Below are 23,581 nucleotides of genomic sequence, written 5' to 3' on the forward strand. Positions count from 1 at the left end.
CCTCAGCTGCATGCATCAGCTGGCGATACCGGTAGGGTATATTCACGATTGCTGGTACTCACGACTCACGACTCACGACCCACGCGACTACTGCAGGTATATCGCACCGAGTGATCATCAACACCCACAACAGTCGTGAGTCACGCGCGTGCACCGTAGCTCGCGCGCATGGCTCGCCCTTTAGCTGTGCGGTACAGAGGATGGCACGCGATATAGCTGTAGAGGATGCTGGCACTTACGCGATCGATAAGGCAGGACGCGCACGACCTCGGCGCCACATCGCAATCATCGTACTGATAACTTGCACATGCATGGCAGCAGCTCGACGGTCCGCACCCTCTCCGCTTGCATATGCTGGTGCTGATGGGACTCTTGACTCATCAGACTCATCAGAGCACCGCGATAACCGGGCTACGGTCGACAGTCACGTGAGTTCATGCATGACTCTGGACTCTGCAGGCACGGTTGACTCAAGACTCAAACTCAAACTGCTCTTAATTGCGATGCGGGAATGTGCGGTAGGTGCAGTCAATCAGAGGTTATGTATACAATTGGACCGCACGCCTCTCCCAGCCCTCCAATCGACGCTCGCGACATCGTCAGGGGCGACTGCACAACGCAAATCGTGACGAGCACGGCAGCGAGAGAGTCATGGTGGCGCGTCGCTCATAGAGCAAGAAGGGAGAAAGTACAACGGCGTGGCCTCGCAAAGATGTCAGCGCTTTGCAATGCCCTATCATTCCCATCCGTTCCTCTTGACGATTTTCTTTAGCCAGAGTCGCTCCCAAACGTCGCAGAAGCTGACATTGCAAAGAGATCCCATGGCTTGATGGTGCAATCGTCGAGAAGGGCGTGACGCTACTCAAAATTGCATACATACGCTGTGACCGACGAAGGACTTGTGAAAGGGGACTACTCTGGCATCCACGACGGCGCTCATCGTACTGCCAACGAAGTGTCCTCCAGGCAACCCTGGCGACAAGTATTCTCAGAAGAAGCTTCTGCCAAAAGTGCCGCTCTCTCTATTGTTGGGCGTGGGACTGACCTCGAGGACCTGTGAATGGGCACGAGGTATATCAGCTGGCGCTAAAGCTGATGGACATGCTCGCAGGCCAAGCTCGAGACGGACCACTTCGACTTACAGAGTAGTGAATCAGGTTCAGAGCTTTGAGTGCGCTCTTCTGATGGATGACGCACGAAATGTTGATCTCGTTCGCTCCTTGCGAGATCATTTCGATGTTGATGTTGCCTTCCGCTAGCGTGCTGAACATTTTGCCAGCCACGCCCACCATGTGCCTCATCTGCGTTCCGACCAGACTCAGAATGGCCATCTCCCTCAACACGCTAACGGTACCCAAGCTTCCAAGCTCCGACTTGACCCGGTCTAGAGCTCGGGGCCGTTTGAGGCCGGGTTGTCCAGATGCCAAAGCCATCGACACGTGGACTTCAGACGTGGAGATCAGGTCCACGACGATGCCGTGCTTGTCCAGCGTTGAGAATATACGCGCAAAAAAGCCATGCGAGAGCGTCTTCCTATTTGAGTGCACATTTAGCACCCAGACGTCATCCTTGATAGTCACCGCAGTAGGCAATTTTCGAGCTGCCGGCGTAGCCGCTGGCACCATGACATTGAAGGGTGCGCCATCAGACGACACGCCCCATGGCGTACTGCTTCCGCTGGCGCTTGGAGTCTCTGGTTGCTTCAGCTTCGTGCCATCGCCAGACCCAGGAACAATCTCCTGGGCAGGAAATATGACAGTGCCAAGGCCCGTTGGATTCTCCACATTCTTGATCCTGATGGGCACTCGACGCTTTATTGCTTGCTCCATCGTGAATGGATGTATCACCTCGCTGCCGTAGTATGTCAGCTCCGATGCTTCCTCGGGCGTGATGGCAGGTATCAAGCGAGCAGTGGGCACTTTTCGAGGATCCGCTGTAAAGACGCCGTCCACCTCTTTCCATATCTGAAGCTCTTCAGCTGCCAGACCCACGGCGCACAGAGCAGCGCACAGGTCTGTGTAGCCTCGCCCGACCTGAGAAAGGAGCGAGCCGGGGACATTGCCAAAGTAGCCTGATGAAGTATGGCGGCAGAGAAGGTCATTAGCATTTCAAATTCAGCGGCAATGTAACAGCAAGCAGAGATCGTGCGCAGCGCTCACCAGTGATGACCGGCGTGGCATTCGCTTGGCTCACGCGCTCCCCAATCCTTGCGGCCAGCAGCTCGTAGAAGCTCTGCTCCAGGGCGCCCTCCGCTTGGCCAGATGTACCAGTGCCTCGCTGCGACAGCTCCTCCAGGAAAGCGGCGTCGATGATGGTTTCGAGACCGATGAGCTCGGCGGGCACGCCGGCATCGCCGAGAGCTCCGACCATCAGTCTGCATGAAAGCCTCTCGCCGATGGAGAGGATCATATCCTTCGACCTTGGCGAGACTTCCTCGATGATCTGGCGTGAGGGTAAGCGCCATGCAGCGAGTCGAGCGATCGAGTGACCAGGCGAGTGAGTGAAAGGGTCAATCAGCGGTGCATTCATCCGGCCGATGCACCACTCCGCACATCGCTCACCTTTGCGGCCAACAGCAGATCCCGCAACCTTTCGCAGTCGTCTTGTATGTCCAGCTCCAATTGCTCCAAAGCTGCCGCATCCTTCGTCACTATCGATCTCGCCGCGTCGATGTGCTCCCTCATGATGCGATCCACAGTCTTGTCGCTCGAGCTCTGCGTCGCTTGTGACACCGTTTCCAGAGACGTGGCCTGCAAGCCGGCAGTGACGCCTTGCAAGTCAGCAGGTGTGCGCACACCCGTTCTGGACGAGTTTCTGCTCAAGCTCGCTCTGCCCTCTCTCGCTGAGCTCAAGCTGGCGACTGAGCCGGACAAGCTGGCTTCGGGAGTATCGTCCTCGGCGCTCAGCGCTTGTTCGGCAGCTGCCAAAAGCAAGCTCGTCGTCCCTCCAGCTTTCGTGCCCGTCGATCTAGCGCTGCAGACGATAGCCAGCCTGTTGCGTCGGAGAAATTCGGGCGCAATGGTGCGGGAGATGGCAGGCAAGAATTTGCCTACCGAGGTGCCGCCGTACTTTTGAACGATCCAAGGTCGGTTGGAGGCATTGTTCTTGGCAATGGCTGCAGTCGTAGCTGTGCCAGCAGCGATGCTGTCAAGAGCGTCGAGATGCGGTGATGATGCCAGATATAGCCCCGAATTCGTAGTGGGTGTACGCGAGTACTCTGTCTGACCCTCGCACTCGACAGACGGGGAGGAGATGGCCGTGCTGGCCGACACGCTAGTGACAGCGCTGGGCGTGATGGGGACTGGAGCAGAGGGGGGCATCGTGGAACCAGAGGCAATCGAGTCGTGGATCGTTGTGCTGGAGCAGCCTTCGGCTCACAAGTCTGGGCTGCTGGATGGGGGCGCGTCAAGATGCCAGCGATCGCTATCGTGAGATGCTCATTGGGGAAGCAAAGTTACGAGATGACGCTACTCACGCTGTTCGCGCGCTCAAGTCTAAATTTCTCACGATCTTCTCACGTCGGCGTGACTCGGCAAATCGACTCGACTGCAGACTCTCAGAACCCTGACCGGAGCGCGCAAATCACGTGACCCGAGCCAGGAAGGTGCCGTCATAGAAGTCAAGAGTGCAAAGATGCTGCTTTGACGGTGCGGTAACAATCACGAACCGTACATCGCAGGATCTCGGTCAATCATCAACAATCCTGAAGAACGATAGCAGGCTCATCTTTGACGTCAACGACGCATGAAGCAGAGAAGCGTGTGATTCGGTTCCTGAAACCCATCGCGCACTCTTTCTCGACGAGGCTTGCATCGTCTTGCTCGCCGCAGAAAGCGCCATCGAGTTAGTGCGAAAGTGCTGAACTGACGGAGTCAAGGCATCGTCGCCGTACATGCGAGCGCATGGGTAGTGGTGCGTCTGACTCGCGTCAGAAGCGCAGAGGCCCTGCACGATACAACAGATATCAAGTTGCATTGGAAGCTGACTGGTGGCTTTGCGCAGGCCATCAGACCGCTGACCCAAGTACCCTTCTCAGCCTTGCTGCTCTGCGTTATCCTCGTAACTGCTCGATTTGTGTTTGGGCTGGAAAGTGAATTCTGACGGTGATTTGCCCACTACAAGGTGGGAAGACAGGATGTGAGCCGCACGATGCGATTGATTCGTCAAGTGGCGAGGAGGTGCCACTCACGGAACATCTCGCTCAATCTCACCCAATCGGATGCTCGGGTTGAGGCGAGCAGCGTCTCCAGCTCATCTCGACCTTTGTAAGCTGGCGGGCGGTCATTGAGCTTGGCAGGCAAGCTCTCTAGGAGTCCTACAGGTATATATCTGCAAGTGAAAGACAAGTACTATCGCGGAGAGATCGTCGGTGCGCAAGCGCAGGATGTCAAAACGCTGCGGTACAAGCCAGGAAAGCGAGATGAGTCTCACCTCGCACAAATAACGCCTACAGGTGTTGACACCTTGTGTATCCGACCCCCAGTGAGTCAAACCCCATTCAGCGTATTGCCGCACTAGGTCTAGTCTCTCGCGACTGCTGATGTCCCAGTCGCGCTTCTCTTTGACTTCGGTGCTGACATCAGAAAAATCATGGGGGAGTCAAGCGACGTGGAGTCAGTCGAGCTACGAGATCTTGTACACGCACGCTCAAAATACTCACAAGACCCACGGCTAGACAGCACATCGAGCGAAGGTCAGCGGTCTCGTCAGTCTGCGGCCCAACCGACGGGCTGGCATCTGCATCTGCGTACCTTCACCAAAGCACCGCGCGCAAACATTTCGCCGTCGACACCAGAAATGTCCAATGTCTCGTAGTAGCGACGCCAGTCGTAGACATCTCCATTGCCATAGATGGGAATCGGCAGCATCTGACCGCAAGCTGCATGGTCAGAAATCGCGTGTCCTAAAATGACCTCCTCGCGCTCGCCAAGAAAGGCTCACCTCCTCTTCGTCTGCAGTGCGTGCTTCCTCATTGTGAGCATGGAGAGAGTCTCGATATGCCTTGACACACTCCCCGATGTACTCCCATGAAGCCTGAGAGCATAAACTATCAGCAGGTGGATCGAGAGGGCCCATGCCGTGTGTATCAAGCGCACCTCGTTCTTGTACCGCTGCTTTCTGCTGCGCCCGTGCAAAGTGGCGGCGCCCACTCCGAAGTCTGTCTGCAGACGCGGAAAGACTTTGTGGACTGTACGCGTGGCCGACGTGCCCGTGCGCAATTTAACCGTGACAGGTATCTCGCCCATCACTGCAGAGACACCTCGCACGATTTTACCCATGCGATTGACACTGTCGAGCAAGGCGGAGCCTGCGCCACGGTTGTAAACCAGGTCGATAGGGCATCCGCAATTGATCTGCTCGCACGAGCAGGGTGAGCACGTCCCCAGCCCGGCGATGTGAGGCCCTTGTACACCCAAACTCACATCTACAAAATCGAGTCCATCTCCAACCTCTGTGGCTAGAGCTTCTGCGGCCGAGATCATCGTATTCACTTTGCCACCACAGAGCTACATGTGTTGGGCATATAAAGATCAGCAGAAGCAGAAGGCCTCGCCGTCAAACTGATCACGCACCTGGGTGCCGAAGATCCGCTCCCCTTCCCACCTTCTGACCAGACTCCATTCGCTAGACGACCCTTGCATGTAGCTCTCTGAAAGTCCCATTTCTCCGCAAGTTATGTCGGCGCCCAAAGTAGTGCACATACGGCGGAAAGGCAAGTTCCCCGTGGTCGTGAGCGGGGCTAGGTCTATGCAATGCGAGAAGGCTGGGGTCAGACGTTGTGGCAGCTCCGCTTCGTGATGAAGTCACTCACAAAGCTCGCCTTTCCACTGCAATCTTCGCTTTTCTGGCGGCCGAATGCGCGCAGAATCCAGCTGACCTATGGTACTTCCACTGAATTCGGCGTCATGCAGCCTCCGCCCCGTCGCTGCCGAGAGTGCATGAGGATCGGAGGAAGCACCCGCAGAGTTCTCTAGCTCTTCAAAATCAACTCGGGCGGAAGCCGTTCCCGGTTCACTCTGCACATCGAGCTGCTTGGTGGATTGTGATTGCGCCTGCTCAGAAGCATACGCTCTTCGAGCTGCCTGAGCATCGAAAATGACCCGACCCGATGCTTGAGCGTTGGGAGGATCCTTGTCGAGTATGGCGGTGGCTGCGCGAGTGAGTGGGAGTGGATACTGCAACGGGCGCGGAAGTTCAGCGAGTGAACAAGGGCGCGGACACAACCTCGGCGTGTACACGGCGCTGCAGTGCGGTGCCGCTCACCTTTTTGCGAGACAGAGCGCGAATGCTGTCTGCGTTCGGATAGTTTCGCTCGTCAGGTGCTACTCGCGCCTTGCCCTTGTCTGCCGTTGCGTGCGCACCGGGCCCGAAGCGCAGCAGAGCAAGCCCTTCCATGTTGTCTAGGGTTGAGAGTGATCGTCCCCCTACCTCGCGAGAGACGTGAGCGCCCAAAAAGCGGCACTTCCACCCTGCAGGACATGTATCAGTACTGCTGCCGGGTGCCTCTTTGGCTCGATGCGCATCGAAGGAAGGGCAGCGAGTCTGGTTGGACAATGTGTCGTCTATATCTCTGGCAGCAGCCCGAGGAGCGTCCTCATCTTTTGGCTCGTCCGCAATTTCCCCAGCACCTGTAGGCCAGCGAACAAAGGGAGGTGTGGTGGTGTAGAGCGCATCGAGGTACGCCAGCCGCTCGTGCGGCTCAAGCCCTACAAGACTGGAAGACGCTTGCGGCTGGTGTGGAAAATGGAGGTCGCGGGGTTTGGTGAGCAGGTAGCCCTTGATGTCGTGGCTGAACTTGCAACTGCAGCAGCAGCATAGATGAGCGGCGATGTGTCAGAGTGCCCCTGGTGGTCGGAATGGCTCGCCGTGGCCGTGACCGTGACCTTGAGCGGGTTGTTGCGTGACGCACCTGTGTTCGTTCGTGCAAGCAGCACCTCTGGCAGCGGCATGACAAATTCCCTTGGCGTCTGTCACCCTACCAAACTTTCTGCCTTTGTTCTGTTTGCCGCCTGACCCGCCTTGAGCTGCTGCCGCCCTCATCGCTTTCTTCCTTGCAGCGCCTTTGAGCTTCTTCGAAGGACCCTCGCCGTCCCCCCTTGCTTCTGCAGCGCGAACGTGGCCACAGACAGCCCCCGCGCTTTCAGCAGCATCATCCGCTTCGTCCGCATCGTGCTGATCGTGCTCTGTGCCTTCAGCACCTTGACCAGCTTCTGCACGCGCGCGCTCATGCTGGCCGGTTTGGCCTCGAATGATCTGCACCAGATACTCTGCTCGGATCGGTGCAATGCCTGCTTGACGCGCAGTGTTGCTCTCTTCTGCTTGTGTAGCAGGAGCAGAAAGATCTGATGCGTCAGGTTGGACGAGATGCCCACCGTTGCTCGGACCACTCTGACTCTGCATGGTGAACGATGTGCGACTGGCGAGACTGTTGGCTTTACGCTTTCTCAGGAAGGGGGCATGAATGGTCCTTTGACCCAGAGCTGTGAGCACTGCCGCGAAGAGCGTGTCCGATGAGGGGCAGAACCGTCCGTGACACTCTGGCCTTGACTTGGGGGAGCGTTGTGCAGAGAGAGAGAGAGTCTCTTGCCATCCATTCGGTGTTCAGGTTTATGACGCAGATCAGCATGAATCTTGACCGAGTAAGACAAACCATCTGACGAATTTGTGTCCAAAAATCAAAAATCACTGGGCAGAATCTATTCGGAGATGAGGCCATTTCATATTCGGAGACAACGTCACATATGGACGTACCGCAATTCAGTTGTACGGCATTAGTACGTCATATACAGCCGTACCAACGTTTCGCTGCGCGCGCGCACATTGTTAAAGCACAAATCAAGATGCACATTACAATTTTGACCGCGCGCGCATGCGTTGTGATCAGGCAAATACAAAAAGATTAGAATGCATGCGCGTGCAGTGACCGGCTGCAAAGCTTGTCTTGTATTTGACTTGATTACAAACTGTGCGCGCGCGGTCAAAAGTATAATCTGCAAGACCATTTTGAATTTGGCCTGCATACAATGCGCGCGCGCGCAGCATGGCAGTTATTGCCGTATGTGTCATTTTTGAAATACGGCTCATTTGGCCGTACAACTGAATTGCGGTACGTCCATATATGACGTTGTCTCCGAATATGAAATGGTCTGATCTCCGAATAGAATCTGCCAAATCACTGGTGCGCTTCTCTTCGAGGACAATCACGTGACAAGAGCGCCTCTCACGTGTGCGCCCAAACTTTTGTAGTCGGTTTGAATGGTGAATAATCTCTTGAATGTCCGCGGAGGAGAGTCACGCCAACGTCTTACGCTGGTGAATATGTATAGACGCACATCACTTCATTATTACTGCATGTACTGTACGCATCCGCGCTGAGCAGCAGCTAGGATGATGGATGCTGAGTGCAGCATGCATGCATGCATGCAGGGCTATCTGCGCTCGATGAATCTAGACTCGTGACTGACAGTCGTGACTCGTGAGTGAGCTCCACCCAAAATTGGTCGGTGTTGACCACAGTCTTGAGTAGTAGTACCGCGCGCGTGCACATGCGCTGCGCTGCTGCTGCCGCGTGCGCGTGCATCATCAGCAATGATCAAGAAACATCGCGATTTTGCACGCCCCCGGACCACAATTGCTGCGCCTGACACGCGTCTAATGCTGCATATGGAGTGGGTCCCTGATTCGAATGCGGGCCGCGCGTATGAGCTTTGCAACGCGCGCGCTCGAGATTGACGGAGCACTTAAATATACCCACAGAATATCAAAGGGGCGGGCGTGCACGGATGCGATGGCTGCCTGCTGCATGCTCTGCTCTGCTGCTCTGCGCTGCCCTTGCCATCTGCCGTACGCCCGCCGGGTGCCGCGTTCGCTGCCATGGGCCGCCTGTATAGAGCGTGCATGCATCCATGCATGCTGCAGACGCGCGTGCATGGACACAGCAGATGCACCGCCTCTGGAGAGACCAGTCAGTCAAAGTCAGACGTACACTGGCACTGGCTGGTGCGCGACTCGCTGATGCTAGCTGCTCCGTGACTCAGTGACTCTACAAGCTACGCGCAGCCGTCGTGAGTCGGGAGGGCGCATGCTGGGTGGAGCGAATGGCAATCTACACCCGCTCAGCTCTCGACGCTCGCATACCCACCCCATCCGCCTTCACGCCACCATCTCCCCTGCAAGCACCAACTCAACCGTTTGATCCCCGCGCCTGAGCCCATCGACTCAAACGCGAGAGCAAGCGACCCTACAATAGAACCAAAGAAAGCGAACGTTCACCCGTGACATTTGCTGCTGAATCCAACTAGGACTGGCAGAACAGCGCGTCGCCAATCATGAGGTCCAAGTTTAAGGATGAGCATCCGTTTGGTGCGTCACGAGCAACTTGCTTTGGACACTGGCCATTGAATGGGGTGTATGCGCGCCGAAGACTTAAGTGCTGATGCTCTTTTCCCATCTTTTCGCACCTTGGCACGTCCCTATCCATTGTCCCTATCCATTGCCACGCTCTACTGCGTCTCGCCAATCTCGATCATTCCTGCCACTCGATGCTCTCAACCCGTCTCTCTCTCTCTCTCTCTCTGTGCTTCAACAGAGAAACGCAAAGCTGAGGCAGAGCGAATCAGGCAGAAGTACCCTGACAGAATCCCTGTGAGTGGCCAGGCGGGCGGACACGGGCGATATGTCATTGCTTGGCGGTCATAAGAGGGGCATACAGGTTCTGAACCCAGATGGCGCCTGGCTGGGACGATCTTGTGGATCGGAAGGGGGATAGGGATGCGCGCTCCATCGCCAGGCCAGGCCGCATGTGTAGTGCTGTCAAGCGGTCCCGCTGCGTCCGACTCCGCGTCCGAACGAGCTCCCGATTGGTCCGTCGCTGCAGGCCAAATGTGTGGGGAGTCCCAACGTGGGATTCTTTACATGGCTCCAACCGTGACTAGATCAGGTGCTTGCCGCACCGGTCGCGAGCTGCGCGCGTGCGGTTGCACAACTGTGGACAACGCGGTTTCAGTGGGGGTTCCGACATTTGCTGCTGCTTCAACATTCTCCAAGCTCAGCTGCTTCCTGCATCCGTGCTCAATAGTACTGAAGCTATTCTTTGCGACGCGCAGGTTATCTGCGAAAAGGCAGACAGGACAGACATTCCAACCATCGACAAGAAGAAGTATCTCGTGCCTTCCGATCTGACTGTCGGCCAGTTCGTCTACGTCATTCGCAAACGGATCAAGCTGGCTCCAGAGAAGGCCATCTTCATCTTCGTGGACGAGGTTCTGCCCGCAACGGCGGCACTCATGAGCGCGATCTACGAGGAGCACAAGGACGAGGACGGTTTTCTTTGTGAGGATGCCCTTTGCTATCGTAATCCTACAGTTGTCCTTGTTGCTCATACTTTGATACTGATTGACGGCCACGCAGACATCCAGTACAGTGGGGAGAACACATTCGGTCTCATGTAGGGCATTGCGCCGCATTCGACGTATAGCCAATCGACCTGGCCTCATTGCCGATGCATGCCGCCGACGCTTCGCTCGGTCACATTTGACGATCGAAGAGCTACGCCTGCGCACGCCTTGTAACAACACTCTCACGCCCTTTGAATCGTCATGTAGTTGAAGACAGCGAGTGCATTGTTGGATGAGGCGCGTGTACCTGCAAAGCGGTCCACACGACCACGCGAGGTCCGTGACAGAAGGAGTGGAAGCATCAAGTCATTCGTGTGGCTTGCAGGCGCGCTCCCTGGAAGACGAGGCCTGCAACGGTGCCGGTCAGCAATGTGAGGTACAAGCTTTCGAGCGAGCGCGTTGCAAACTCATTCCGCGGGTCGTCGCCAGCAGACACACGGCAATAGAAGACCTCCCAGCCTGCACAAGTCATTTGCAATTTTCATTTGATCAGATACAGGCGAAAAGCACCCGCTCATCTGACGTGGCGCTCCAAGAACTCCAAAGCAATAACCCGACGTGCACGTCATTCCATCCTCTCGACTTCGCACAGGCACAGGCGTGCGGTGCTGGTGACCTTCGAAGTTCACCCGCGACGTAAATAGTTGGCGGCCTGGCGTACAGACAGTCGCGAGGGCGTGTATGTGCAGTCCTTCTATCTCACTCGCCGTAGCGTTCGTGCGTCCGAGAGCTGGTCCCACTTGCACGTACAGTAAGCCGGGTCCACACACCTGGGCAGACTATGTTACTACTGCAATCAAAGCGCAGGATCGGAAACGCAGCGCTGATGGCTGACTCAGAACCTTGTGCGCGGCCTCCCTCGTGGGAGCTGGTTTGAATTGTGTTCTTGCATCGTGGCTCCTGACCACATGCTATCGAGAGCGTGGGTAAGTCAGGTGTCGCGTAGTCGATGTCTCTCAGCATGCTCAGGCTCACGGGCGGCACGTCGATACGCGCTTGTGCTCACCGTATGTTCGATCACTCTGCAACTGCTCGAAGCGAAGCGCACGACGAGCTATGGCAGGAGCCGGGCTGGGGCCTTGTCAAATGCAGTTGAATGTGCTGCACGTCACAAGTCAGACGCGGCGCCTACCACGTCATGTAAAGCTCAATCAAGCGCTCGAAATGGGTGAAAAAATGGGATATGAATTGAAGAGACTGAGATCACCAAACAAGCTGGGTGGTATGGAAGGACCGCGGGTGAGAGCATTAAACCAAAGGCGCGCATAATGTGCAGCGGCACGCAGGCTGAGCAAGGAAAAGACTGATGATGGTGTCGCTGACAAAGTCCGACTATCGTGGATGAAAGCAGACTTCGTCGTACAATGCCAACGACACGAATGTAAGAACCCGGCTCGAGTGGTGTGTGTGGTGCCTGCTCGAGCACGGGAGACACGCGCCACTGCTGCTGGTAGCGTGTTGGGGAGACGCTACGGTCCCCAATCAAGATGCAAACCCAGACCGGAAATCATGCCAAAGCAGCCCCCATGAGCATCGCGCCGGCTACGAGCGCCATCGCTTGTGCTTGGTAGGAGTTGGGTCCGAGAGAGAAGGCACCATCCTGTCCGCCCGAAGAGGATCCAGACGAGTTCCCAGATCCAGAGGGGTTCCCGGATCCACCGACAATCTGCGAGTCAGAATGTTTCGAAGAGTGTCAGCAGCGCTTCTCCTCTTGGCCACTTTCAGAGACGTGACGGGCGTCATGCTCAAGCCACAGTGAGGCTCGACGAATGCAACCGTGTGATATCGGCCTTGGTGACCCTGGTCGCGCATGCGGCGGCGGCGTGGTGGCAGTGCACGGCATCCACGTCGAAGCGCCCAATCGCCTCGAGGCAATGCAAAACACCAGTCATGAGTGACCAATCGGCATGCGTCCGCCGCGAAAGTCGCTGATGTGGCCCGCTGTTTTGGAGCGTGTGTAGTGATGGCGTGCCTGCTTGGCACGCAGAGCACGACCCCTGTCGAACGACCGAGCACGCAACGCAATGCAACACGACTCACCTGGAGATTTGAAGGATCTGGCTGAAAGGCAGCGGTGAATTGCGTGGGCTGTCCGTTGGCGGCGAGGCTTGAGAAGAGGTTGCTGAGGCCTGTGCCTGTCAAGCTGCTAACAGGTGCAGAGTAGACGAAAGTGTATGGCGCTGAGGTGGGGCTCGGTCCGATCCCGCTGATGGTAGTGGGAGTGCGAGAGCCGGCCGACTCGAATGTGGTCACGGGCGTGAAGGTGGCGGGCAGCGTCACGGGATTGGTAGCGAAAGAGCTGCCGCTGAGCGGATCAATAGAAACCGATGGGGTGACTTGGGCCTACGTGCCACCATCCAGGGTCAGCATCGAGCAGACGAGAGGAAGGGCCCGAAGAGAGGGGATGTGAGCGTTAGAGCGTAGCGGCAGCCATGTCTGCGCGAGCACCTCGCTCCAGCCCGTTCCGATTCGGTGTCACCGCGACATTGCCAGACTTGCATGCGCTATCGCGCTCACACGATCCCTTTCTTCCACGGTTCACTCACAGCAGCGGCAGTCACGCCAGCAAGAACGAAAAAGACCTTGGCCCACATGGCGACGAACGAACGGGTCGTGGGAGAGGAGGTGTGTGGGATGAGAGTGGACACGATCCGCGCTGGTGTGCTCAACGCGCGTCTGTAGAGACGAGATGGCAATGTGTCTCGCGGTGATTGCCTTTGTCGGTGGCGTCCGCGCTGCTATGGCTCGCGAGACAAGGTGGTGAGTGGTGGCAGTGGTTGAGATGGGCGAGCAGCGAGCGAAGATGGGGAAGGGAGGGAAGAAATGCTCGAAATGAAAGGAGACGGGCTAATGAAGGGAGGCAAGGGGTGGTGGGAGAGGCGGGGATGATGGGGAAAGAGGAGCACGAGAAGACGTTTGGCTGTGAACCGGCTCAAGCTCAAAAGACTTTGAGCGTGAGAGCGCAAGGGAAGGCGAGGCTTGGTGGTTGTGCATGGCGGCGGCGGAAGCGTCACATGCGAGAGAGCATTCAATGAATGCGGAGAAAAGGTCGCTCGGCTCTACATCTCCCTTGCTTGGCACAGCGCCAGTCATTGCGTCGAATCACGAATCTTGTTAGGGCAACGGCGGGGCAGGCAAGTCGCGTTTCCAGCTCTCCTTCCCCACGCACTGGACTGCTGGGGGGGGGGGGGGGGAGCAGGGTTACAGCAAGTAGCAAAGCGTGAATCGCTGCGTCAGGCATCTCAGCAGCGTGCGTGACAGCGTCTGGGGGAGATGATGCTGCATCATCGTTTCTGCTTGCATGTCGCGCCGGTCTCGATGTCTGCAGAGCATAGGCACCCCAGCGCACTCGATCGTGACTCGTGACTCAGGACTGCTTGCGCGTGCATGAGTGAGTGGTGCGGAGTGAGTGCGTCATCGAATGTTTGTGGCAGTTCAGCACTCTTGCTTGAAATTAGGCTGCCCCGCACTCATGCGCCGCAGGAAATTAGTCCCGCTGCTGAAGAAAGTAGGCGGCGGGGCCCACATCACCAATCGTCTACTCACTCGCGACTCGACATTCACGATTGACGACTGTAGCTGCTGCGCGAGCTCGCACCTCATTTGTGCGCGCGACCGGCTGGTGCGGCAACGGTGCAAAGCAACGGCGGATGCGCGCGTTTAGGTGTACTTTTACCATAGCGGTGCGCGCGGTACAGTGAGTCGTGAGTCTTGAGTCCAAGACGTCAGTCGTCAGCCATCAAGACTACAGTGAAGAGTAGTCGCCGTGGAGTCGCATGTCGGGCGTACAGGCACGTCCACTCACGACTGACTGACTGCATTTGATTCGATTGGCCGCAGTCTGTCGCGCTGCGTCCATTGCCTCAAGTCTACCTTTCATATCGCTCATCCAGTCACCTTTGTCCACGATATCGTGGCCTGGCTGTCATCAGCAGCCACAAAATGGGAAAGGTCTACGCGCTTGCGAAGAAGGGTTGCTATTGCGGCAAGCAATCGAGAGCGCGTTTCCTGACGATGATGTCGGTGGGGACAGTCGGCCTTGACTGTTCTCGAAGCTTGCAACGTGATGGACCGATTGAGATCTGGCTGGCTTGAATCTCTGGAGTGGATGACATACTCGCCGTTCCTGCTCGACATACCTCGGTCAAAGGTCTGGCGCAGAGTTGCTGGAGCGTCTATGATTTGATTGCGAACACAAATCATGAACGATCTTTGAAAGTGCGCGATCATTCGTGATTCGGCTGCCTCTTAACGATTCACAGACGTGAGAGCGCTGCTCACTTCCCGGCATCCATTCTTGCCACACTCACGACACCTCGGTACCGTCCTCATCCCCTTGTTTAGCGGCTCCATAACCACAAATACGTGCAATAGGCCTTGAACTGCATATGGTACCCATTGCTTTGCGCAGCCAGCTGGCCCGGGCTTGCCGACAACGTTTTGCAGGCTGGCAATCAAGAATACTCAAGTGTGTAGGTTGTAGGGCGGGCAAATGAAAGCAGAATACGATCAAGACCGGCTGGCTGGCCGGCTCGTATCTCGAAAGTCTATACTGCGGCACCCTTTGAGCTGCAAGAATGGCATTGTGCCCTTTGTTGATCGAGGTAGTGCTGCGGCCCCTGGCACACTCAAAGCAGGACTTGCATGGCCCCCGCTGACGACTACATGGTTTAGGCGTCGTATGTGGGACTCAATTAAGAGTCAAGCATTCAATGATTCAGCCCAGACGTTGCATGCATGATGGCCGCTCTTCCACTTCGGCTGCGCTTTGTCCACGGTGAAGTCAGGATTCTACAGGCGTATATACGCATTTCATATTCTTGATTGTAAACGCCCGTACATCTTTGCAGCTCTGCACACCAGCCTTCACCATTCAGTCTTGATTATCTCGCGCGCACCTTGCTGTGGACCGTAAGAGAGGCACGCAGCCGTTTCATTCAATTGCTGAACCTTAGCGCAGCCACAGCGACACGATGACATCAAATCGTGTTCTTGATTGGTGATAGCAAGACTTACGGCCCCGCTGTCGTGGAGGTACGAATTTGAATGATGGATCACTCGAGTATATATATGACTTCGAACGATTCACGATTGAAGCGGTGAACGCGGAATACAAGTGGAAGCACAAGGGAGGCAAGGGGGGCGCAATAGATCAACAAGTATCGCCCTCCACGGCGGAGGTCTCCAGCCTTCACTTACATTCGACACAGCATACATGCGTCAGCATTCGTGATTCTTGATTGAGACCCAATAGTCACACCAAATCACATTCACCAATCAAACGTCACCCAAAGTCATGCATGGCCATGGATGCCGCGCATACCTGATCGCTCGAAGCTCCAAAATAGATACCGTCGAGTTTGAGAAGTCAAGATTCAAACCATTTCCTGATGCTGCATGCATCGATTTTCCCACTCGGCTCTGCTAGTCGCGCACGCATGCCGCATTCGTAGATGCAGTACAATCAATTCGACTCACGAATCCACGATTGCTGTTGCGCTGGATGATGACGGCCTGATGTGATAGGACTTCGAATGGCTCAAACGCATCGCGCGCGCTCATTGTCATCCGGCTCACTGTGTCACCGCGTGGCCTTTATCGTGCAATCATTGAATGGAATCGAAGGCGCGTGTGCGGCTGTTTACGCGGCTCAACAGGGTACGCTTTCGAGTCAAATCACGAGTGAGAAAGCAGTCGTGGGGTCACAACTTGCTATTTATTGCAGTAGTCACGTATATAGTCACCAATATCGAGCCGTGAGTGACGACGAGCACCGTCACGATCGAATGAAAGGGCGTCGTAACACATGCAGGTACCGTGACCATGAAGTCCCTTGGGTCACGTGCCATGACGCGGTAGTGCTCCGACTCCGACTTTGACTTCTCAATCTTGAATCACAAATTGATGACTCTTTGACGCAGCTGTTTGAACCACAATCTGAATGAATGGCTGCTGGGATGGCTGTTTGGCGCATTCACCTTTCAAGCTTCGCGAGGGTTCCTCCATCTCCTTGCTTGCAACCAAGATTGGATCGGCTTTCGTCTGCTCGCTTTCACGCCAACACTCTCACCACACTCACGCCGATGAGCGTGTGACCACTCACGACTCACGCTGCCTCTCGCGCGGGCTTGTCACACCATCATCCGAGCGTCCATCTGGTCTCTCTCCGCTCTTCGGGGGCTCATTACAGAAGGCGCCTTGAGCGGCGCGCCAATCTCACTCTCGACGCGATCCATGCTAACGAGCGGTGGCCCGACGCGATCGATTTCCTATCGTTCTCGGATCGGCCACGCAAGGCGCACCTATCTCGCGCTCTGCCGCCTGGCCGGTGCAGCGAGAAGCGAGCATGGCGTTGGCGACTCTGTTCGAGATGCCGGGCTGGCTAAGGGATGTGCTGGTCCTGTCAACGAGCGTCAAGCTGCTATTGGTGCCGGCTTATCACAGTACAGACTTGGAGGTGCATCGCCATTGGCTCGCTCTCACCAAGACCCTGCCCGTCTCGCACTGGTACTTTGACACGACGTCGCAATGGACGCTCGATTACCCGCCCTTTTTCGCCTTCTTTGAGCGCATGCTAGCTCAGGTCATTGCACCGCTCGACGCTCGCATCGTCCACTTGCAAGAGGGTTTGCAGTACGCTTCTCCCCGAGCAATCTGCATCCTTCGACTCAGCGTCATGCTCACCGAGCTTGTCCTCGTCGGCGCACTATGGGCACTGGCCACTCCTAGCGGTGCGCAAAGCGGCAAGAGCTCTGAATCGGGCCTGGGCTCAGCGTCTCGCTCTCCATCGAGCGCAAACACGGATCAAGACGCGCACGTCAAAGCTGAACAAGCCATCTCCCCGCTCGTTGCCGGCGCCATCTTACTTCATCCCGCACTCGTCATCGTGGACCACATCCACTTTCAATACAACGGCTTCCTGACTGGCGTGTTGCTGTGGTCCATATGGGCCGCGAGAGAGGTGCGTGCAAAGGTGTTTCCTGAGGCAAATTCGTGAATGCATGGGTAGTGGAGCACACGCCTGCGTTGGATTCGGACATCCTCATGATCCTCAAAGCCCAAGCTGCGACTGCCATGGCTGACCCGTCCCCACTCTGCAAACGTTGCTCCGTCAGCGTCGCCCTCTGCTCAGCGCCTTCCTCTTCTCCTCACTCTTGATGCTCAAGCACATCTACATCTATCTTGCTCCCGCTTACTTCATCTTCCTGCTTCGGACCTATGTCCATCCTGCATCCGTGACGATGGATGGACCGACTGGAGCTGGACCTGCATCTCGCCTCTTTACACTTGGCACAATTACCCTCATCCCACCTTTGGCTGCTATCCTACCCCTGCTGGCATCTGGTCTCACCACTTCAGCGCCTGCGGGACCTCTTGGCATCTTGAGGCAGATGATTGCGCGGCTGTTTCCCTTTCAAAGAGGACTCAATCACGCGTATTGGGCAGCCAACTTCTGGGCTCTTTACTCATTTGCGGATCGTGCTCTGCTTGCGACAGGCATGGCCACTTCATCCAAGATCACCGAAGCTGCACGCGCTTCCTCATCTCGAGGTCTGATCGGAGACACTACCTTCGGCGTCCTTCCTACCGTTTCAGCATCACACTGTCTGGTATTGACGGCCACTCCATTGCTGGTGCTTAGCAGCCGGCTATGGACACGACCCACGTATCTCAACTTCCTGACCGTGCTCATCTCTTCAGGTCTTACCAGCTTCATCTTCGGCTACCACGTCCACGAGAAGGCGATTCTGTTGCCTTTGCTCCCGCTAACCCTGCTCGCACCAGTCAGCTACGTCCACGCCCGCCTCACCACGCTGCTCAGCATCGTCGGCATCTTTGGCCTCTTCCCTCTGCTCTACGATGCCAAAGAGACCCCTTTAAAATTGTTCTATACGCTTGCTTGGAGCTTCGTATTTTTCGGCTCGATCCGTAAACAGGTGTACAGGCCCGTGCCGAGCAACCTCACTGCCATCGCGCACGTGCTTGAGAATGTCTACCTCCTCGGCTTCATCATCCTTCAGATCTACACGAGTTTGCTGCACCCTGTCTTATTCACGCGAGAGCGACATCTGGAGCCGACAAAAGAGAGTGGACCCGTCGGGACTGCTGCGGAGGCAATCATGAGCGCTGCAGATTCACTCACCTCGGCTCTCATCGCCCAGCCGTCGTCGCACGCCCCCTGGGTACAAGCTTCGCCTGCTGGCGACCCCCTGGCGTCCTTTTCCATGGACGCATCGAGCGGGGAAACTGCAACACCCTCGATGCGCTCAGACCTTTCTGCCGCGGGTCTTGGGAGCCATGCAACACCACTGGAGAACGTTCGCAAGCTGAGCTCGAGCGGCATGCCAGATGTTCAATTACACACACAGTACGAATTCCTCCCTCTCATGCTGATTAGCACCTACTGCGCGCTTGGAGTACTTTGGGTCTGGATTAGATTGGGTTGGAGTCTGCTTTCTCAGCGGCTCCACAACCATCCGCAAGCAGCGGAGGCTTCACTAGCGAACCACGCCGGAAAGCAGAGGGCGGCGTATCCTCGTAAATGGTAACACGTCAACATTCTTACAATGCTACAGACTGGAGTCGTGTCCTTTCGGGACGTAATGGCATTACCAGCCCGACCGAGAGGTGCAACGGCGCTTGGCGTCCTGGCAGTTCGTCTCCAGACCGTCGCCAGCATCTGTCCATTCCGCATCATTTAAATGCAACCCGATATCACTCGTCCCTGCACAGGCGTGAACTACTGTGAAGTGGCGGTTTCCGACGCCATGAGACCACAAATCTTGCCGGCGCATGCTGCTGCTTGCCCATCACCTAGCGAAGGTGCGTCGAGAATTTTCTCCCACTGTCTCGGCCCCAGGCGTTGCTTGCCTGCAGACGTCGCCCACAGTACTCTGGATGCCCTCGCGGGTCACTACGAAGTCCACCTTTGGTGATCCTGCCGGGCTGTGATGGCCAGCAGGAGCGTGCGGACTCAACAACAACGCCGCTTGGTGAAGACGCGTGCGCGCGGCACGCTGTTTGTCGTGACTCTGGTCACCACCAGTCTCGTGGCCGGGCCAGACAGCAACTGTTGGGGTTGTGCTTTCGTCAGAGAGATGGGGTGTGGCCTTTGAGGTGGTTGAAGGCACAATCGTAAAACGCTGGCTTTTGCTAAGGAACAACCTGACATTAATGCTATTCGTCCACGACTGGCCAAGGCATGCAATCTTCAAGTCTGAGCACGCGCCCTCGAAGGAGTCATCCATCGCCTCTGTAGTGTCAGAATCTACTGGCGTGGCCTGTATTCGCTTTTGTTGTGGAGCATGTTGGCTTGGAGTGTGATTACCTGCTGTTGTGTTGCTTGAGCTTGTATACATCTCGGGATCGTGCCTTGTCGAGCTGCGTTCTCGACTCGTGGTGAGCTCATTCTCGTCCATGTAGGAAGTGCATGAAGCGGATGGTCGATCCATCTGAGCACTTTTGACCACAGCATTCTGCGCTGTCTGCCGCTGCAAAGCGCGCCTCAACCGGCCAGATGTAGCCAGAAGACCCGAGTAAGGTGCAGACTGTATGCCATAGACAGTTGGAGGAAATGCGACACTCGCAAGCCCACCTGATTCACCGGCTTGCGATGCTTCGTGGGCTACGCAGGCGCTGGAAGTGTCCAAACGAATCGGCACCCGACGTTCGTTTCGGATGCATTCTTGCACGTACCTCAAAGCAATTTCCCGCTCCTTTTCGAATGCGTCCATGACGTGGTTCGAGACGACCACAGCAATGCCTGCAGCTAGTGCAAAAGGGTGGGGATCCGACGTCGACGCTCGATGAGGAAATGATGGCGTTCGTGTGCCGAGGAGGGCAACTCTTTTCAACTGATCTGTGAGCTCTATCATAGTTCGCGCACGCGTCACGATGTCGCGCATGCCTTTCGATGCAGAGGCTGCTGAGGCGGACAGAGCATCGTTGACGCTGAGGAGAACGGGAAGGTCGTCGATAATGATCAGCTTGAGAGGTGCTTGTGAGTGTCGAGGCCTTCGTGAATTTGGCGGGCTTTTGGAGAGCCGCTCGATCAGGCCAGGCAAGGTGAATTGGACTGCGTGCGAGAGAGCATCAACATCACCAATGCATGCGATGTGAACATTTTCCAGAACTCTTTGTCGAGCTGACCGAAGCATCGCGTCGGTTGGCTCGACGGGTGTTTGCGACGTCTCAGGAGCCTCGCTACTCGAGACTGACCCACGAGGGTCATCAGGCGGATCCAGACTGTCATATCGGCGGCGTTTTCTGGCGCGATATGCACGTCGTCGAAGATGCCGCCGCATCAGAGCGTCTCCTATTTCTGATAATCGTTTTACGATGGCGTACGCCCCAGCTCGTCCATTCGGCGTCATGATCGCAACTCCGCCTGACAAGGCCGAAGAGTCTGCCTCGCCAAACCCGTCAGGGAGACCTAATGCAGTGGCCGCAGCAAGCTGCAATAACAGCTGTGTCTTCCCAGAGGAGCTGAGGAGCGCATACAGGCGATCAGCAACGCTTGCACGGTTGCATTGCGAGGATCGATGCGCTGCATACAATTCCTTGACCAACGGGATGCTCACCTTTCGCCCACCACTTCGGTGAGCATACCGCAGCGAACGCCACCTCCAAGCAGGTCGTCCAGCATGTCGTCTCCCACGCTCAGGTGATCCGCACCAAGTCCTGCCCTAGCTGCGGTGCTCCCGCCCTGCTCTTGTGTCCCAACCTCGGGACTTGCTTGTTCACTCTCCCCAGCTCGATTTGCGTGCTCCCAATCGTGCCCTTCTGAGTGCAGCACCGCAGCACAAGTCCTTGATTTTGGGGCGAGGTGGTGGGCGGCTTCATTCACGATGCTCTCGATTTGCCTTGCTGACAGGGACTTGCCGGAGCCTGAGCTCGAGCTCGAGCCTACGCGAGCGCCAGCGATGGATCGACGACCTCCGCTGCTGGCGTGCTTCAGCTTTGACTGCACCTGGGACAAGGGAGTCAAGAGCAATTCCGTCTCTAGCTCGTAGCCCGCCCTTTGAAGTGCGCTGTAGTACGTGGGCGGTAATGGCAGGTCGCTAAGATGAAGAGGGAACATAATGATGCGTTGACGTATCGCTCTGGGTGACGACGCCAAGGAGGGCCGTGTGTCTCTCAAGCGCACGGGACGCGGCAAAGCGGATGTGCTAACACACAGGCGCTATGGCGTGACCAAGCTCGTCGCAGACCGCGGAATCAACGCAAGGGGGAGGCCGATCAACCGCGCTTGGCATAGTAAAAGATGATGGTAGTTTCGCCTTGAGCCAGATAACGACCCCTCGCGACAAGCATCTCACAAATCCATGCCAGCAAGCAAGCGTTGACCTTTCTTCATTGCCAATGTGCGCGACTCGCTATGGGAACGCGACGCGTCACGTGTCTGAAAGTCGCGCACACGGGATTGGTTTTTGCGCACCTGTCCACTATAGGGAAGATCGAGACATCGAGCAATGGTGCCACAAAGTCCGCGTAGGTCGCTAGCTTGGCCCCAGTGTTCATAATGGAATCAATTGAAGCAGGACAGCGTAGTGCGCCGTATAGCACACTCAGCTGTTGAGAGGAGACGTCTGGTAAAGATTTCGCGAATCTGGATGGCGCTCATGTCGCGAATGTGCTTCAGGCGAGCAACGTAGGCTCTGTACAGCATCGAATACAACCTCACTGACTACGAGGGGTGGCTCTTGACGCGCCACAGTACCTTTACCAGTGAAGGGGTACGAACGCGATCCGCTCTGAGCGGCTTGATCCTGCGAATCCCACTTAACTTCTTCACCTCCCTGATTGCAACAAGCACGACCGAAGATTCACGGCGTGCACGTGCCCGGATGCTTGAGTGCTTTCCATTCGTGCTCGATGAAAGTCAAAGATCTGCCGCATCTGATTGTGTCTGGTGGTGTCATCACGCACACAGACGAATAGTCGAGACTTTCCACCTCTCAAACGCAGACCACTGGATGTCCGAATGTGTCATTGAAGAGATATCCATGCCTTCCCTGAAACCGATTGTTGTCGCTCTCGTTTGAACGCTTCGCTCAGGCATAATGGTAACGTCGCGCTATGCCGACTGAACCACACAAAGGTAGACTTCGCGTACACATCAAGCACTCCATGAGCCGGTGAATAGCCTGGCGAGGTCTGCCTGTGACTCTCGCCATCGCTGTCTGCCTTCGATAGTATTTCATGCTGTGACCGCATGTCCACTCTTCTTGCACAGCCATGAATCATCCGTCCACGTCGAGAACATCGCTCCCACAACCCCCTTGACTTGTATGTGCTGTTGTACAAGTGGCGGCTGTGCCTCCCTCAACGCGTCAGAGACGTCACCACCGGCGCTGCAGAAGTCGTTGATGCGCCTCGGGGCGCACCGGATGCATGCGCCGACAAGACGCATTTCCGTCGGTCAAACTTGGAAGCATAGCCCTCGGAGCACAGAGACGCACCGCTTTCATCGCGGGCGAGGTAGAAGTTGAGGGCTACGCGCATAGAGAACAGGCAAAGACTTGGACAGACCGGCTCTGCAATGCATTGTCGAAATGTGCCCTATACTGGTCCTGATCATGAAAACGGCAGACGCAAGTCTGCAGTTGAGTTTGGATTGTTCAACATCGCTTGATTCAAGCAATCTTCTTCATCTTCACCACCTCCGGTTCGCCCGTCGAGAGCTGGGTGTGGAAGGCGCTTGATTGGAGTGATGGTGACGGTCAACTCGTGCGGCGTCATCGGAGGTGATGACGTCGTATGTTCTCTTGAATGACCATCGTTGGGATAGCTTTGGTGTTGAGCTCGCTTGCTTGCAGGCTGAGCTTCGCTGGGGTGACGACAACGATGAAGGGATTGAGCAGCGTCTTGACGCAGTTCTCCTTCCGCAAGACTGCCTGCCAGCTCGTGAGGGCCAGCAGTCAGCATTGCTGATGCACATTGTGGACATGCTTGCCGATGGCCAGACCAGAGGAGAGTGTGAACGCAGTGAAAGATACGACGGGATGGTGGTGGTCGTGAAGAACGATCCGGCCGTCATCTCGACGAGTCTTTATAGACGCCAGCCATTCATGTCGCTTTCGCTTGGGCCCCTCGAAATGAGGGATCCGTGCGAGATGCCGAAATGAAGTGCTTGGCGTGGGCTGAAGGATCGGCGAATGAGGAGGATGACGGCGGTGGCGTGG

The 23,581-nt window shown here is 56.2% G+C and overlaps 8 protein-coding genes across 8 annotated transcripts; 3 read left to right on the forward strand and 5 right to left on the reverse strand.

Moving 5' to 3' along the window:
* Window positions 1-71: 71 nt before the first annotated feature.
* IE81DRAFT_258482 (hypothetical protein) lies at window positions 72-874 on the forward strand. Its single transcript, XM_025511375.1, has 2 exons — window positions 72-428; window positions 523-874. Exons 1-2 carry the CDS (start codon window positions 201-203, stop codon window positions 670-672), a joined length of 378 nt encoding a protein of 125 aa, XP_025366922.1. The 5' UTR covers window positions 72-200; the 3' UTR covers window positions 673-874.
* IE81DRAFT_368826 (aspartate kinase) lies at window positions 489-3,445 on the reverse strand. The gene is made up of 4 exons (XM_025517180.1): window positions 2,562-3,445; window positions 2,160-2,442; window positions 1,143-2,071; window positions 489-1,054 (listed from the first exon to the last, which is right to left on the reverse strand). The coding sequence occupies exons 1-4, from the start codon at window positions 3,318-3,320 to the stop codon at window positions 989-991; spliced, it is 2,037 nt and encodes a 678-aa protein (XP_025366923.1). The 5' UTR covers window positions 3,321-3,445; the 3' UTR covers window positions 489-988.
* Window positions 3,446-3,760: 315 nt separating this feature from the next.
* Window positions 3,761-7,700, reverse strand: IE81DRAFT_326207 (FMN-linked oxidoreductase). The gene is made up of 12 exons (XM_025514754.1): window positions 6,911-7,700; window positions 6,265-6,802; window positions 5,813-6,176; window positions 5,574-5,746; window positions 5,424-5,507; window positions 5,097-5,354; window positions 4,942-5,034; window positions 4,752-4,868; window positions 4,661-4,671; window positions 4,432-4,573; window positions 4,190-4,349; window positions 3,761-4,115 (listed from the first exon to the last, which is right to left on the reverse strand). The coding sequence occupies exons 1-12, from the start codon at window positions 7,399-7,401 to the stop codon at window positions 4,033-4,035; spliced, it is 2,514 nt and encodes an 837-aa protein (XP_025366924.1). The 5' UTR covers window positions 7,402-7,700; the 3' UTR covers window positions 3,761-4,032.
* A 1,424-nt stretch (window positions 7,701-9,124) lies between these two features.
* IE81DRAFT_326210 (hypothetical protein) lies at window positions 9,125-10,521 on the forward strand. Its single transcript, XM_025514755.1, has 3 exons — window positions 9,125-9,363; window positions 9,590-9,645; window positions 10,107-10,521. The coding sequence occupies exons 1-3, from the start codon at window positions 9,330-9,332 to the stop codon at window positions 10,449-10,451; spliced, it is 435 nt and encodes a 144-aa protein (XP_025366925.1). The 5' UTR covers window positions 9,125-9,329; the 3' UTR covers window positions 10,452-10,521.
* A 1,042-nt stretch (window positions 10,522-11,563) lies between these two features.
* On the reverse strand, window positions 11,564-13,467 carry IE81DRAFT_326211 (hypothetical protein). Its single transcript, XM_025514756.1, has 3 exons — window positions 12,944-13,467; window positions 12,438-12,740; window positions 11,564-12,063 (listed from the first exon to the last, which is right to left on the reverse strand). The coding sequence occupies exons 1-3, from the start codon at window positions 12,989-12,991 to the stop codon at window positions 11,905-11,907; spliced, it is 510 nt and encodes a 169-aa protein (XP_025366926.1). The 5' UTR covers window positions 12,992-13,467; the 3' UTR covers window positions 11,564-11,904.
* Window positions 13,468-16,767: 3,300 nt separating this feature from the next.
* IE81DRAFT_294374 (hypothetical protein) lies at window positions 16,768-18,946 on the forward strand (the record flags this gene model as incomplete). The annotated part of the gene is made up of 2 exons (XM_025512053.1): window positions 16,768-17,358; window positions 17,513-18,946. 2 exons carry the CDS (start codon window positions 16,768-16,770, stop codon window positions 18,944-18,946), a joined length of 2,025 nt encoding a protein of 674 aa, XP_025366927.1.
* Window positions 18,947-19,802: 856 nt separating this feature from the next.
* Window positions 19,803-21,917, reverse strand: IE81DRAFT_343143 (hypothetical protein; the record flags this gene model as incomplete). The annotated part of the gene is made up of 6 exons (XM_025515728.1): window positions 19,803-19,945; window positions 19,993-20,033; window positions 20,094-20,472; window positions 20,620-20,882; window positions 20,978-21,457; window positions 21,835-21,917. 6 exons carry the CDS (start codon window positions 21,915-21,917, stop codon window positions 19,803-19,805), a joined length of 1,389 nt encoding a protein of 462 aa, XP_025366928.1.
* A 930-nt stretch (window positions 21,918-22,847) lies between these two features.
* IE81DRAFT_258669 (hypothetical protein) lies at window positions 22,848-23,581 on the reverse strand. The gene has a single exon (XM_025511376.1). The coding sequence runs from the start codon at window positions 23,434-23,436 to the stop codon at window positions 23,053-23,055; it is 384 nt and encodes a 127-aa protein (XP_025366929.1). The 5' UTR covers window positions 23,437-23,581; the 3' UTR covers window positions 22,848-23,052.

This window comes from Ceraceosorus guamensis, assembly GCF_003144195.1.
Source record: "Ceraceosorus guamensis strain MCA 4658 unplaced genomic scaffold IE81scaffold_96, whole genome shotgun sequence".
Taxonomy (NCBI): domain Eukaryota; kingdom Fungi; phylum Basidiomycota; class Exobasidiomycetes; order Ceraceosorales; family Ceraceosoraceae; genus Ceraceosorus; species Ceraceosorus guamensis.